A 15,651-nucleotide genomic window follows, 5' to 3' on the forward strand; every position below is an offset into this window, starting at 1 on the left:
GCCTTGGTGTGAAGCTGAAATCTAACACGGCAGACTGGGCTTGGGTGGAGCGTGTTGCGGCCGGGCGGGGCTTTTAGAGCGCGCCGCTCTCCACTCTCACTGGATGACCCAGTGGCCTAATGGATAAGGCATCAGCCTCCGGAGCTGGGGATTGTGGGTTCGAGTCCCATCTGGGTCGTCACAATGACTTTTGTAGCGAGCCGGGACAGCCTGGTACAAATTGCTGACCGGAGGCTCCGGTTGGGCTCCTGAGTTGCTTCCGCGCTATTGACACCCGCCGCGGCGCCGAAACCCTTTTAGCCATGCAGCCCTTCGTCCGCGGCAGCGGGGTGTGGGTGGCGGGTGCCTGTAGCCGGTTTAGAATTGCGTCGTGCTGCAGCCTGAGGCGGACGTTCACCGGCCCGCGAGTGTAGCGGGAGCGCGCGCTGGCCTGAGTCCGGGCAACGGCTACCGGCTTCTCCCGCCCCGGCTGCACGGCGAGGGGAGCGCGGGCGGCCCCGGGGACCCGCCGGGATCTGTCAGCCGAAGGCAGAGCCTGTCGGAGACAGGGCGCGACGGCCGCTTAGCCAGGGGACTGGCTGCTGTAGGTTCCCGCCCGCAGCCGCGCCTCAAACGCCGTTGGCCGCTCCCTGAGGTAGGAAAAGCAGCGCGCTGCCTGCGGCTCTGGCCTGGGCCCTGTATTCTTTTGTCCCCTCCTTGCCCGCCGCGGGAGGCGCCCCTTGGCTCGCACTGGAAGAGCGAAGCGGGCTCGCGGTTAAAGGCTGATCCAAAGCCCAGGGACGTTTACAGGAGCCCGGCCCCAGACTCCGGGGAGCAGGAGCTGAGCTCTGCCCTGGCCGGTGCAGCGGGCTGGCTTGGTATTGGGCTTTTTGGCCTTGCCACCCAGGCGCCTTGGTGCTGCCGGTGGAGCGTCTCGAAGCTGTGTTGTGCTCTGTTTGCGGTGGGGCTCGGGGGGCGGGGAGGTAAACCTGTACCTCAGCTTGGATTTCAGCTGGGGGCCTTTCGGGGCTGTCCAGTGACCCCAGGGAAGCTGAAATGTTCACGGAGGGGAAATGTGAGGAGAAACAGGCATAGACACGGATTGACTTGTATTGCGCACTACTTGTATCTGTGTAAAGGCCCCCACGCGTCCGATGCATCCCACCTGTGTTCTCTTCACGTCGATATAAACTGACGCCAGAAACATATCTTCAGGAGCGCTGGCACAATTTGCATAATGGGGGTGTTGAGAGCCATTGAGCCAAACTGTCTGGTAGCACCTTAAAGACTAACACATTTATTTATTAGGTAAAAGACTTAATAAGTACTGTTTAAGGAGCTGTGGGACTGCTTGTTTTTTGTGACACTATAGACTTGGGCCAGCTTTATGCTAGACCTTAAAGTTGATTGTAGATATGCAATTCCAGCTACTGTAATTGCATAGCTGGAATTGACATCTACAATCAACTTCTCTGGTGATCCTCACCAAGGGAAGTCAACTGGGGAAACTCTACTGTCAACCTCCCTTAGTCCTCACAAGATTGAGAACTACAGGGGTCCAGTATCAACCCCTGATAGTTTGAGTTCATGCATCCTCACTAGGCACGTGAAATACCAGGTCGATCTTGCAGGTAGTGAAGACATACCCTAATATGGCTATCTTTCTGGAGCAGTTGAACTAAATTGTAAACCATGTATAGAATGAAAATCACTTCAAGCCAGGGGGTGCTGCAGCATACTCCTGCTCCTAGTTCCAGTACCTGGGCACACCTTCACATATTGTGCTTCACATTCATTCTCTCATCTTGCCCTACACATCCCCTACATAAAGAAGACAATGCTGCCTCAAGAGAGAACATATGCATTACACTTTTGTTTGACTGGTGTTTGAGTAATTGGTGCTCTCAAATAACCAGCATAACTCCTGTGCTGTCGAGGTCTGTTACCCTGGTGGCCGATACAAGATACATTGGAATAAGCTGGCAGCAATAAAATCTCATTGGTTTAATTGGAAGTGGCTCAAACCTCACATTTGGGCATCCTGTTCCCTAAAGAAACTTCTGTCACACGGAAGCTCATCACCTAATAAATTATTTTGTTAGTCTTCAAAGTGCTACATGACTGGTGGTTTGTTAGTACACAGACTAACATGGCTGCCTCTCTGTTACTAATGAGACATGCTTAATCTAGTCCTACTAATCATGTAGTTAGCTAGCAATTTAAATAGATAACATGCACTAACTGGGGGACTCTTGAACCAAATTGTAACCATGTGTGAGCAAGCAGCTGCCTGCTCTTAAAGGGGAAAGCTGGCAGCTGCGGAGCTAGCCGGGGCATTTTGGAGACTGCTGCAGCACCCACTGCAGTGCCACCTCCCCCCCACCACCCCTGCTGTGGAGCTCTACCTTGGAGGGCTTTGCAGAGTCCTGGGTTGGGAGATGGCAGCTGCAAACCTGCCTCCTCCTGCCCAGGCCCATGGCCATCCTACAACAGAGCCAGGAAGAAAAGTACAGGGAACCCAAGCAGTGGGTTTGTGTACAGCCCCTCCCTGTGAGGAGCAGGTGGGGATCCCACTCACTCTCTGCATCCCTTTCTGCTGCATGTGAGTGCAGATGGCAGGTGCCTCTGCACTCCTAGCCAGCATGAGTACTGAACTGTCTATTATCCAGAATATTAGATTATCTGGCAACCTCCCAGTCCCATGGTTGCCAGATATCAAAGAGTTTACTGTACATTTATTTGTTATTTCTTAGCCTCCAGGGGGCATCAGTTCATACCTTTCTTAGTGTTCAGACACTACTCAGCTGACTTGCTTACTATTAGAGGAATTTAAATAATAGTTTAACATTTAAACAAGCAGAACAAATTCACTTTATTATTTGAAGGTTGTATTGTTCCTTGGTTGTGGTCGCACAGTTCCAAAAAAGCATGTTAGATAAATATTACAGAACATTTCATCTAATCAACACCATTGCTTTTTCTGGTGCGTAGCCCCTCATTATCCCATCCCATCTTATGAGAAATGGAGAGGAATGCACTTGATGAAACAACGCCTAAACAGCCTAAGTAATAAAATATAAATGGCAAAGATTTCTACAATGTTTTCCCTCATGTTAATATACTTTAAGAATTAAAACATTTCAAAGGCATGTTTTTGCATCAGAAGAGAAGGAATTAACAGATGCAATGTGAAATTAAAGCATAAGGTCATACAAGTTACAATTCTCTAAATGTTGAAAATCATTTTAGATCTATAAACTGTAACTAGGTATTTGAAATAAGACTTTGCACTGCTGGCAAATTTGTTAGAATATATACTTTCATGGATAAGGTAATCCAGCTATAAAGAAATAGCAAGTATCTACATTGGCCAGAGAAAATAATTTCCACTAATTGGTAGCAAACAAATTTTCATATACCTATATTACTTGAAATAACTAAACAGAATGGAAGTTTTCCCAACCGTGCACTATGTTGGCTGTAACAGCAACGAAGGGTCCTGTGGCACCTTATAGACTAAGAGAAAAGTTTTGAGCATGAGCTTTTGTGAGCACAGACTCACTTCATCAGATGCATCTGATGAAGTGAGTCTGTGCTCACAAAAGCTCATGTTCAAAACTTTTCTCTTAGTCTATAAGGTGCCACAGGACCCTTCGTTGCTGTTACAGACCCCGACTAACACGGCTACCCCTCCGATACTATGTTGGCTGGTAAGAGCAAGCTGACAGGCATATTAGATATCCATAATGGCTGGGTCTACAAATGTCAGATCTTCCTGAAGAACACAGGTGTCTTCTGGAAGATCTGGAAAGCATCCACACACGTCAGGCGCTCTTCCAGAAGGAATCTGGAAGAACACACAACTTCTGGATCCCAAACACCAGTTCTGTCAGGGGAATAACGCCTTCTTTCTTCTTCCGGAAAAAAGCACGTGTGGACACTTGCGGACTGCTTCTGCCAGAAGACGCAGTCCACCATGGCAGCTCCCCGTTGGAGCCAGGAGACAGTCTAGCAAGCCCCTGCGGCTGCTATGGTGCCTGCTTCCAGCACCAGTTAAAGCTGCAAGGCCCTAGAAACCCTGGAGCAGGAAGCAGGGGCTGACAGGCTGGCAGCAGATGCTGGACCACAGTGCCCAGCCCACAGCGATCCCAGATCCGATGGCCAGCAGCTGGAAGGCCAGCAGCCAATGCTCCCCAGGGCAGCCCTGGCGAGTCAGAGGATGGCAGCCCAGAGGGGTAGCGGCCCCGTAGGAAGAGGGCCTCTGCCTGGGCTGAGCCAGAGCTGTGGGACCTTCTCTCACTCTGGCAAGAGGGAGAGGTCCTTAGGGACACATCGGGGCACTGGCAAAACACCGCTGCCTGCACCTGACCGGCCCTGGCTGCCCGTGGCCATTCTGCCCACACCACAGACCAGGTCCGGTGCAAGATAAAGGAACTGCATCAGGGATATACACAGGCTTGGGACAGTTGCCACCACTCTGGGGCTGGCCCAGCCAGGTGTCCCTATTATAAGGAGCTGCCGGACATCCTGGTGGGCGATGACACCTTGCCACCGCGCCACATCGTGGATATGGCAGCTGTGGACACCCTGCCGCAACTGAGGAGGAAGACGGCAGCTCCTCCAAAGGGGCTGGGGAGAAGGGCCAGCCCTAGGGGGACCCTCAGATGATTCCTCTGTGGGGTCCCTGGTGACAGCCCTGGCCTTGAACCTAAGCAGTCGGACCACACCCAGCTGGGCATTCCCGGACCTGTGTGAGATCACGTCAGGTAAGTGCACGGCCCAGGACAGCCCCCAGTGGAGGCACATGCACTGGTGTCCCTATTATACCCGCCCCCCACCTTCACCCCAGTGCCCCACACCAGGGCTGCAGGCGAGCTGCAGGGCACCCTGCACCCCTCCCACCCCGAGCCCCTGCACATGGAGGTCTGCACAGGGGAGAACCCAGGGTACACAGCCATGCTCAGCCTACCTGTGCCCTGTGCACGGTGCCCTCTGTGTCTGTCTGCACTCTCTTCACCTGGTATCCTGTTCGCAGATGGGCCCCTTTGCAGGCGGCAGCATCCCTAAAGTGAGGGCTGCCCGGGTCACCATGCCAGGGCCATGGCCTGCGATACAAAGGCCTCCTGGGCCTGGCTGGGGAGGTGTGTCTGGGGGGCCAGGGGACTGCCACACGGGGCTTGGCTGGGGCCCTAATCCTGCCTTTCCCCCTTCTTGTCTTACAGCAGCCCCATCCCGGTGATGGGAAATGCGCCAGAGGAGCCTGGGCCCAGCTGGCAGTGCGCAGGCTGGAAGTGCTGGCAAGCCCCCAGGCAGAGCGTGACTAACGCTCATGGGTGCAGAAGGCCTGCCACCAGAGACTGGTGGAGGAAGCAGCAGCATATGCAGCCACCCTCTGCCACCAAAAGGATGTGGCGGAGAGGTGGCTGTCCCTGAAGGCAGAGGACCTCTGGTGGCACCGAGAAACCTGAGGGGGGAGGTGGTGGGGATGCTCTGACAGGTGTGCGGGGCCCTCATGGCACTCAGCAGCTAGTGCAGGGAGGGGCTGTTGAGGGGCTCTTTGGCAGACTGCGTAGCCAGTGCCCGGGAAGTGCTCTCTGGCCTTGTGACCCTGTCTGAGGTGTTTACTGCACTGTTCTTCTGGAAAAGCATCTGCACATATGTGGACACAATCTTCTGGAAGAGTGGGCTGCTCTTTCAGATGCTACTGTGTGTAGATGCTGTCTTCCAGAAGATGATCTTCTTGAAGATGGCTTCCTGAAGATCTTCTTCCGGAAGATCTGACACATGTAGACACAGCGGCTGTCTCTCCAGATGCATGCTAATGAGCTATCTGGAAATTTTGGGGAAGAAAGGGCTTCTGGAAGGAGGGTTTCCTGCTGGAGGAGCCCTGTGGGCCACACATCTGCATATGTACTTCAGAGTCTGGAAGAGCTTCTTCCGGACTTCGAACCACATGCCGATATGTGAATGAGGCATGGAAAATGTGCAGCCACACCTCATTAGCATCTTCAAGATAGCTCATTAGCGTGCAGATGACAGCCAGACAGTGTGTTTACATATATGTATTACTGATGCATTTAATTATTCTTAATAAACTATTGATGATTAAACTACATGGTAAAACAATTTTATTGAAGCTAGTGTGGAAAAGTATATAGAACATAGATTAAGAAAAAGTTTCTGTACAGCTGGGTATCATGTTTGGATTATCTACACATAATTTTTCTTCAGGGTCATACAATACATATTTTGTATAATCAGGAGTAATTGAGCTCTAGGTGTGCTTATACAACCATACTGTTTGGCTATCAGCACTCAACTATTCAAGTACATCACTCATGTACAAAGTTAATTGTGTAAAACAGATATCTTGGTGAGTGGAGATTGTCCCTCAGTAAATCAGTTACTTTCCTGGCTGTGCCTTTCATCTGTGCTCCTACACCAAGCAGCAATCATTTGGGGCTTACTAATACATAGCTTTTCTCTGGCTGTAAAGATTACCTTCAGTAACCAGCCTGCAGGATATTTCTAATGACCTTTAACAATGCATGTATAGTGCTTTTTTTTTGGCTACATGTACACAAGCTGCCTCTGTCAAAAGAAGTCACTGTTGGAATGGATTTCCTGGCAAAACTTCTGTTCACCGATTGCATGTACACATAAAAGATTGAAAATGCACTCTGCTCTGTCAATAGGGAGCAGCCAGACTGCCCAGCCCTCTTGACAGAATGGCTTCAAACAGGGCTGCCAGGGAACTGGAAGCCCTGTGTCGACAAAAGGGCCCCGAAGAGTCTATGTGCCTTCTTTTGTTGACAAAACACTGTTGAGAAAAGCATTATACTGGACCGGGGAGAGGTATAACACTGGTGGCGGATGCATTGGGTTTTGTCGACAAAGGGCCTTTTATGTTTAGACATGCCACAGTTTTTCTCCACAAAAGCACAGTTTTGCTGGGAAAAGCCTCTCGTGTAGACATAGCCTTTGTGTTTAAAGCACTATGCAGGCATAAACTAACTGTTTAAGCCTCATAATAGCTCATATCAAAGAGTGGGAGAAACAGCCTCAGTGAACACCTTGCTTGGTAATTGAAAAACTCAACTGTTTAAGATGGTTATATAAGACCAAGCATACCGGGCTAAATGAAGCCGACATCAGTCAGGTTGCACATAAATGAATTTGGCTCAGTGTGTATAAACTATGAGAGGCTAGATACAGAGAACAGCAGATTGAAAAATGGACAAAGACTCTAAAAATTGTAAAGGCCCCATGAAATCAGGACTCATATAACCAAATGTACAAATTAGCTTACCTTAAAAATATGCTCCCATTGTAACTGGCTTGGCATAAATCCTGAGGTCATCCCTCCCTACAATAGCTATTGACATATAGTGGTAATGTGTTCCCTGAGTCTCTATGCGGCATTTTAATACACTTCTTTGTATCCAATTATGCATTGGTATGTTTTGTACAATTGGTGCTCAAAGGTAGGAAAAGAAAACAAGCCCCCCCCGCCCCCCAAAATCCCCACCACTTTGTTTAACAAGATCGGTTCAGGGAAAACAGATTTAATCAGGCAAAGAGAACTGACATTTAGCCATTCAGGAACTTGTAGCCAACGTGGTGGTGGGGGGGGGCTCTAGGCACATTTCTCTTAGGAAGTAGCAGTGGGAGGCTTGCAGCAGCTTGGTCTTGCTCCAAGGGTTTGTCCAGGGAGTTATTCGTGTTTCCCCTAAGGCTGCCTCTCATTAGCATGAACGGAAGGTTGGGGGGGAGCGTATAAAAGACTAGCTCATTTACAGTCTGCAAAAGGGCTCCTTCAACATGACAGTCAAAGCATGCTGGCTCCTCTGTTTTATCGTAGGATCATCGTCCAACTTGGTGGCAGGTAAGTTTCTTAAAACAGAAAAAGGTAGATTTTCTGTTTCTATGAGGGAGGGGAGAGGCTGAGCATAACTCTTTCCCACAAAGCCTGGATGCTATTGCCAGTTCTTGCCCTGAGAGCCCTCTCCAGCTGCCTCTGTTCCAGCATGCTGCAGCAGCAAACACAAGAGCCAAGTAAAGGTGCATTTTAATGTGTTCGTTGGTCAAGAAAGCAAGCAGAGACACTCGAGGTGTCAGAGGGACGTGTGTTTGGGGAGGCTCGACAATACCTGCAAGAAACAGAATCTGCTAGTGCTATGAATCTTGCGTTAGCCACTGTTAAACAGTTCTTGTATTTAGTGGTTCACGTGTGACTTTTATAGTGCCCCCTCTAAACTCCATATGTTCCAAATCTGTGGTCTGGTTCAGCTGTTTGGAGCGTCCACTTGTGCCTTTTGCATGTCAGTCTAAACAGATTTGTTACTGCCTCCTGCAAGGGGTGGGAAGTAAAAGGTGTATTTTTCCCTGAGAATGGAAAAGATCAGACATGCTGTTGCAGTTCTATTTTCTTGGTCTCTGGCAATCTGAGAGTGGAGTTTTGGGGAGGGTCTGAAAACTGGAAAGCTGGGTCATGAAAAAAATGCTGAATTTCTCCTTAGAAGCGCTGCGCTTACTGAAAGTGTGTTTCAGGTAAAAATCACAGGTGGGAGTTGTGTTTGAAAGCATTTGTTTAGGTGCCATTGCCGCAGGCAGTTCAGCTCCAGGCATTCTCGCATATCACTATCTTCAGCTTGTACGCCCACCCTTCATGGAAATTTTTGACTTTTTATGCATTCAGCCAAAATATCAGGCAATCTTTCCCATGACAACAGCTGGCCAGAGCAATGAAGTAGTAATGGTGAGGTCAACAGTTGAGAATCAGAATTTGGAGATAAACCAGGACTTTATTCATCTGTGTCTGTTAAATGCTTAACATAAGCAGTTAGGATCCTACACACTGTTAACTGCAAACAATGAGCAGGCAGACTTGGTGTGGGGGTGTGAATTGTTTTTAAATACTTTGTGTTGGCAAATTATCAGCATGGCATGAAGAGGATGAAAAGGAAGAGGGAACCATAAAGTTGAAGGGTAAAACACTGCAGGGGGAAAGGAAAGTCAGTTTGCTCTGTGAGGTTGAAAAGAGGAAGGGAATGATGTGACATCTGGAAATTTTCCCACTTGGCCTGTACTGGGTTGTTAACCTGCCTGTACCAAACACAGTTATATTTTAACATAGTAATTTCTTAATTTTCATTTTGAAATTACCCCAATCCCACCTTTCTGGCAGCAGGAGCAAACTGCAAATGACCATTACTTAAAAGCAATGATTTTGCTCCCGAACATAGGCTCTTGGGGCGCCTTCCCAGCCCTGTTGCGCACAGGTCAGAAATTCAAAATTCTGGATAAAGATCTTTTCAGCAGGCGTGAAAGCCCACAAGCATTGAAAAGTCCAGAAGACATTATCAATAAGGCATCCCATGGATGGGAAAACAAAATAGTTCTGTTGTCATAGTCTTTTAAACAATCAACCCAAGCTGCAGTGTGACTCCTGCTCCCCCGGATGCTCCCTAGACTTTCAGTGCTCTTTAGGGAGAAGGGTTTGTTTATAAATCGTGTTTTTAATTTGTAACAATAATAGTAAAAATGCAGCTTGCCCAGGGTTCAGCTCACAGACAGCTGGGCCCAGTTCTGTACTGCGGTTATGAGGGTCTGTTTGAAATAGGAGCTCGATTCCCCTCAAATCTTTCCTGTGTTTCTGGCCCCACCACTTTTTTTTTTTTTTCCCCAAGAGATTGTTTTGTTGCACATATCGTTTCAACCCCAGAGCATTTTGGAAATGAGAAGCTAAATCAAATTTTTTCCCACAAGCCCTGATGCCCAGAAAGGCAGGTGCTATCCTTAGTTATGTTGGGACAGTGAAATCGGATCCCTGTCAGATCTGGGCACGCTGCTTGGTTCCCATAAGTGGACCATTTGTTGTTTATATTATGATAATGGCTAGAGGCTTCAGTTGGGCCCCCTCTGTGCCAGACCTCATACTTACAAAGAACATCTCTGCCCCCAAAGAGGTTACACATCATTCTACTGCCACATGCAAGTTAAAGCAATTCTGCCTCTTCTGTTTGTTTGTACACAGAGTCCCTGCCCTATCTTGGAAAGCCCATTCAGGCACTCAGCAAGGATGGGTATAGAGCAGCAGACTCCACACCAAGCCAAGCTAAGTTCCCATTAAGAAGCAGCAGTGTTGTGAAAGAAAATCGCACAGAGCATTGGTTGCTGTCTCCAGCTAACCTGCAGTGGCCAAAAACTGCCAACATCCTCTCAGTCTCACCAGACAGAAAAAAAAAGGCCAAGACCTCAGTAGAAAACAATACAGGGCTGAGGAAAGAGTCTCACCAGGATGGCAAAGTGCTGGCTTCTGAGAGCCACAGGGAGGGACCTCCTCCTGCTTCCTTTGACTTCAACCATTCAAATAGAATGCATGTAGATAGGCTTCAGTCTGAGTCAGCAAACAGCATCTCAGCACACTTCCACTCCAGAGAATTTTCCCATTATAAAGGCAGATCCTTGCCTTTTGCTGAAATGCATCCTTTGCAAGACACCGGGGCAGATGATCCCAATATGGTGGTTCACCTCAACCGACCTGGCAAGATGAATCCCAACAAGCATGGCCCTCTAAGAAACATTACTAAACCCTCTTGGGTCACCAACCGCCAGTCATCTAGCCTGCTGTACCACTTCAACTTGCCAAAGAAAGGTAAGGAGGCACCTCTGTAAAAAAATACTTCGTTCACTCTCAAGGCAGAACAGGGCTACTTAGGTTCACTCCTGATCTCCCTCCAGTGGGCACATTGCGTTAATGCAGCACATTCACAACACCTGTGTCTGTTGCAGTTCTAAATGCTGACAACAAGGAGAAGACATGCATGATCGACTGCAGGAGGGAGAGGGACGAAGCAGAAGCATTCTGTGAGAGTGAGTTCGGTAAGACCATTATCCATATAAGCAGGGCTGGCAGAGTCACTCATAGGGCTGTGCTACTAGTGCACATATTTCCTTTCTCCCTCTTACAAAGCCTTCCTGGGCATGCTCTAACTTAAGCTAATAATTAGTTTTAAGGCAGCCATCACAGATGTTACTATACTTAGAAAACAAAGAGCACCAGTGATGTTTCTCTGTCTCATTCCCTTTCTGGCTGTCTGGCATTAGCCCTCTTTGTGCCTCCAGTCCATCCAACATGTCACTGAAACTACTGAAGCCATCGCAAGAGCTGTCAGTATGATCGTCTGTTTCTTAATGCACAACTAGATACCTGTCTCTCCCTCTCCCTTTGTAGCTGCATTGTTTAAATGCCATTGCTTGGGACACAATTTGGATGTAAGACCATGCCAGATGATGGCCTAACTAGCATTCTCTATGTATTAGCTTCATAGAACCTCCACCTGCTACAGTCAGTCAGGTTCTGATGGCTGGTTTGTCTCACACAAACAAGGTAGAAAATAGTGAAGTTTTGGGTTAACTGCACAGGACATTGAAGCAGCAGTTTTGTGAATGGGGCAATGTCTCATTATGAAAGCAGCAGCAATGGGAGTTTTCTCAATATTTACAATTGGACAAGTAAAATATCTGCATATGCCAGTTAACAGATGTTTCTAGTTCCAGAAAATAAGTATGTTATGAGGTATCCGTTTAGCCTCACTGGAAATTAGGCTGCGTTTTCTACAAATATAAACATTCCTTAGTTTCATTCAAGTAAAAAATCCTAAGAATGATGCCCAGGATATAGATCCTTGACTGAGGTCTTGTACTCACTCACTGCTTATTTCACCTTGTAATGATTAACAATTTCATTTGTTCTTCAGTTTTAAAAAGATGCATATCTCTTAGCCTGGCCAGAACAAATATTAATCTGCACGGCCATAGTTCCCCTAGACTGATCACAAAAAGAGCCTTACTCCTCATGAATTTGTATCTAGAGATTAAAGACCTAGTGGCTGCATCAAAGAGAAGTTTTCACTCCATGAAGCAGGTATGGCCTTGACTTTTGTCACAGAAGTTTCCTAGCTTTACCTCTCTTGTGTGTTTATCCCTGTCTGTTTAGAATACATGCAGTGGATTTTTCCAGCCCCTTGGTTAACTCAGCCCAGTCCTGAGTCTCTCTCAGGCAGAAATGGTATAGTACATCTCCATATCATTTGTTAAGATTAGCACTCATGCTACGTTATCAGCCTGCATTGCAAGGGCATGGACCATCGATTTTCTCCTTTTAAATTAGATAATGCTAATAGTGATATAGCATAATGCCCCAGTCAGTGCTTCATTTTCTTCTCCCTTTCAAGTTAATATTCAATCCCCCCACCTGACTTTGTGGTCCCCTTTTTGCAACTTTCACAGTTATCTAACAGTACAGAAGACTCAACTTTGAAGTATTTTATAATCTTTGTTCAGTGCAGCATTCTTATTCATTGGAGCCCCCACATGGATCATGGGCTGATTATGAGTATTCCGTTAGCAAGTGTACCAAGTGATTGTTCTTCCTCTCTCCCTCTTAAAACAGCAGTGAATGGGATTGTTCATGATGTGGAAACACTGGGGAAAGGAGTCCAGCTGGTTATGCTCTTGGTAAATAGTGACGGATTATACAAAATGAGTCGCCTGTATATTGCCCCTGATGGCTTCTTCTTCCGAGTTCACGTTCTCATTGTGGATGCTTTAAACTGCAGTAAACCATGTCCAGCTTTTAAACTTGGTAATGAATCCCAGCTCAATCCAGTCTTTTTCCTTGTTGTGTTGTAGGATTTCAGTTAGCCCAGGTTTAACTGGGATTCAAGGGACATTTTGGTAGAAGAATGATTCTATGTAGGAGCAGGGGGTACATAAACTGTTTTCGTTCTGGTTTCCCCGTATCTACAATAAAGCCAAACTGTCTGCAAGGTGGATTGATCAGCCATTCAGTCCCTTGAAAATACATTCTGTAGAACATTTGTCCTGCTTAAGATTTCACCTGCAAGCAGATCTGTCTTCTTTTATCCAATCCCCAAAGTCAAGGTGAGGGTTGGGAAGAGTCTCCTATCAGGTCCATTTTTACCTCATTATTTTAACAGAAAATATGAGTAAGCTATAATCACCCAAACTGGAATAGACTTTATTTTTTCTAAAAAGAAATAAGTAAAAGGAAATGAAACAAAAATAAACCAGCACAGTAAACTATGTTATTTTGCAGGAAGTAGATACATTGTTATGGGTCAGATCTACCACAAGAGACGGCAGCTACCTGCACCTCTGCTGCAGTTTCTCAGAGGACGTCTGAGGCCAGGAGATGGGCTGCTAAGGAGCAGCAGCAACTACATAAAAAGATTCAACAGGAAGAGGGATCATAAAATACAAGAGGCAGCTCACAGCAAGTGTAAATGAGGCTACAGAACTCCTTTACTGGGGCTTAAGCAGCACTGGCCTTCTGCTATCAGTACAAAACTGGTCTCTGCTTTGAGACTGACCTTCTCTCCAAAGTAAAGATTCTTGTAGAGTGACTGCAGCTCAGCTCTTGCTTTATTCTGTCTCCAGTAATAATGAGCAGCTAGTGTCTCATGTGATTAATAAAACAGTCTCTTTCACAGGTTTTGGTTATGTACCAATATAGTACGCAAAGAAAAAGAAAAAGTTTAGATATCTGCTATTCATGCTCTGTAAAGAACGTGAACTGGTTAGTGGATTTCCTTTTAAATATGTTATCAAAATAGTGAGCTATCCTTTTAGCAATACACAATTTATAAAGTTTGGAAAATAACATTATTTTTAGAGAGAAATTCTTTTGTAAGTACTTCTTATGAACATCAGGAATAACTGAAGAGCAGTTGTATCTCCTTGCTTTGTTTACTATTTAATACTAGTAAATATACAGTTTTGAAGTTCTCAGTGCAATGAGATTTAAAAAAGAGCATTCAAACCCTTAATCTTTACATTGCACAATCATTTGTAGCTCAAAGGTTGCACAGCATAATTATGTTGACATTTGTTTTGAAATAAGTAGTCTCAATATTATTCAATTATTGGTGAGCAGCCAGAGTAGCTGCCTCCCCTGGGGCCCCGGGGCAGGAGTGCTGGCAGCTGGGGACTGCCTTATTCACAAAATTCAACACGGAACTCTTGTGAATGTTGAGACCCTACTGTACACTATCAAAGACTTTACCAAATGAAAAAATCTGACAAAATAAGTAAAAATTTTTGCAGTGCTTTGATTTCCTCAAAGTACATAATACCGTTCTTTAAAATGAGAACTATGAACACAGTGTATAACTATACTAATATAGTTATACATATCAAACATAAGGCACCAGATTTTTTTCTTGTCAGATATATGTTCAAATATATTATCAGCACCCTTATTTGGGCTTACAAGTATGTTTGTAGATGGAATCTACAAATGGATCAAAGATTGGAAGACTCATTGTGATCATTTAAAATTCCAAAAGCTTTTTCTAAAACATTCAGTCTTTAAATTGGTCAGTGATGAATCCACCATGCCCCTTGATTGGTCCAATATTTAATTACCCCATTCGAAATGAGCACCTTATTTTATTAATCGAATACAAAGCATGTACAGCCACTTAGTATGTGTACCATTACCAATTTGCTTGTACAAATTATGGTATGAGAGATGCAAATCAATCATGCAGTTGCATACACATTTTGCATGCCTAATTACATTCCTGGAATAGATGTTCAACCCTGAAACTACTGAATGTATTTGCTGTAATTTTTCTGTGATAACAAGTGTATGAAGTTTGTATTTGCAGAACAGTAAAGCTCCCTTTGGAATAAGTTCTGTGTTGGACCTGACGTTTTACTTTTAAAGCCCTAGAGAGACTTAGGCAAATATCTTTGACATTTTAATTTCTTTTCGGAGATGCTGGTATTAAATATTCCTAAAGAGCCCCCAAATTCTCTCAGATCCAACTTTTGAACCTTTTGACCAGTTTTAACCATCTCTACTCTTTTGGCAGAAGCTTAAAAATGTTCAGGAAAGGACCCAGTGAAAGCTCCCCCACCCATTTTTTTAAAAATTAACTTGCTTAGCTAGTAATGAAATAGTTATTTTAAAACAGCTTGTGGGAACATAGTTTCTTTACCAGGGGAAAAAAATAGCTGCCTTTTCAAAGAGCACTGACTGCAAACACTGGTACCACTTCTGAAACAATGTATTTTTGCTGCACATCAGCATTTGTTTGCATTGCCATATGATAAAAGGATGATAGCATATGGGGCTGTACACAATAGTTAGCTTTTAGAATCAGAACAGTTTTATCGGAGGATTGAGGTACCTGCAAAAATGCATGCTCCCTTAGAACCTGTAGCTTGCATCTACCAGAAGAGGTCATGGTGGCCTTTTCCACTACTATAATGCTACATTTGTTAAGTGAAAGAACAGAGTTGAGTGAGCACTGAGTGTGACACATTTACAATTGAGATGTCTGTTGAAATTTTCCCCAAGAAAATTTTAATGAGGGGCTTTGACTTTGGCAGAATAAGACTGTTCCTGGCAGTAATTCAGTGCACTGGAGGAAGAGACACAGGCATGTTGCAAAGTTCTTTGGGCTCTCCCTTTTCAACTGATGATGCTCGCTGATGAATGATGCTCAAAGTTTTCCTTTTATCCAGATTGAGCAATGCACGCTTCCTTCACCCATGGCACTGAACAGTGGCCCAAAGCAGGCATCTGGATTCAGCAGTAAAGGAGGGTAACTCCATTGCCCTGGCTCATTTAGTTGTTAA

At 45.8% G+C, this 15,651-nt stretch overlaps 1 protein-coding gene and 1 non-coding gene across 8 annotated transcripts; both read left to right on the forward strand.

Moving 5' to 3' along the window:
• The first annotated feature begins 105 nt into the window (after nt 1-105).
• Nucleotides 106-178, forward strand: TRNAR-CCG (transfer RNA arginine (anticodon CCG)). Its single transcript has one exon. It is a non-coding gene; the product is annotated as a tRNA-Arg (tRNA).
• Nucleotides 179-267: 89 nt separating this feature from the next.
• On the forward strand, nt 268-14,694 carry C20H17orf58 (chromosome 20 C17orf58 homolog). 7 transcript variants are annotated; one of them, XM_075014460.1, is made up of 5 exons: nt 7,696-7,864; nt 10,016-10,636; nt 10,774-10,863; nt 12,437-12,628; nt 13,103-14,694. In XM_075014460.1, exons 1-5 carry the CDS (start codon nt 7,801-7,803, stop codon nt 13,291-13,293), a joined length of 1,158 nt encoding a protein of 385 aa, XP_074870561.1. In that variant the 5' UTR covers nt 7,696-7,800; the 3' UTR covers nt 13,294-14,694. The 7 variants fall into 7 exon arrangements, with proteins under 7 accessions (XP_074870568.1, XP_074870561.1, XP_074870562.1 ...); XM_075014461.1 differs by having other exon boundaries at nt 10,774-10,854; XM_075014467.1 differs by lacking the exons at nt 7,696-7,864; nt 10,016-10,636 and adding an exon at nt 268-634.
• Nucleotides 14,695-15,651: the final 957 nt, after the last annotated feature.

The sequence above is a fragment of the Carettochelys insculpta genome, chromosome 20 (assembly GCF_033958435.1).
Source record: "Carettochelys insculpta isolate YL-2023 chromosome 20, ASM3395843v1, whole genome shotgun sequence".
Classification (NCBI taxonomy): Eukaryota; Metazoa; Chordata; order Testudines; family Carettochelyidae; genus Carettochelys; species Carettochelys insculpta.

Bases quoted from the DNA above. Each gene is read 5' to 3' on its own strand.
- C20H17orf58 (XM_075014460.1), top strand. From the start codon at position 7,801: ATGACAGTCAAAGCATGCTGGCTCCTCTGTTTTATCGTAGGATCATCG. The intron at 7,865-10,015 runs GTAAGTTTCTTA...GTTTGTACACAG, and splicing joins ATCGTCCAACTTGGTGGCAG to AGTCCCTGCCCTATCTTGGA. The intron at 10,864-12,436 runs GTAAGACCATTA...CTCTTAAAACAG, and splicing joins ATTCTGTGAGAGTGAGTTCG to CAGTGAATGGGATTGTTCAT.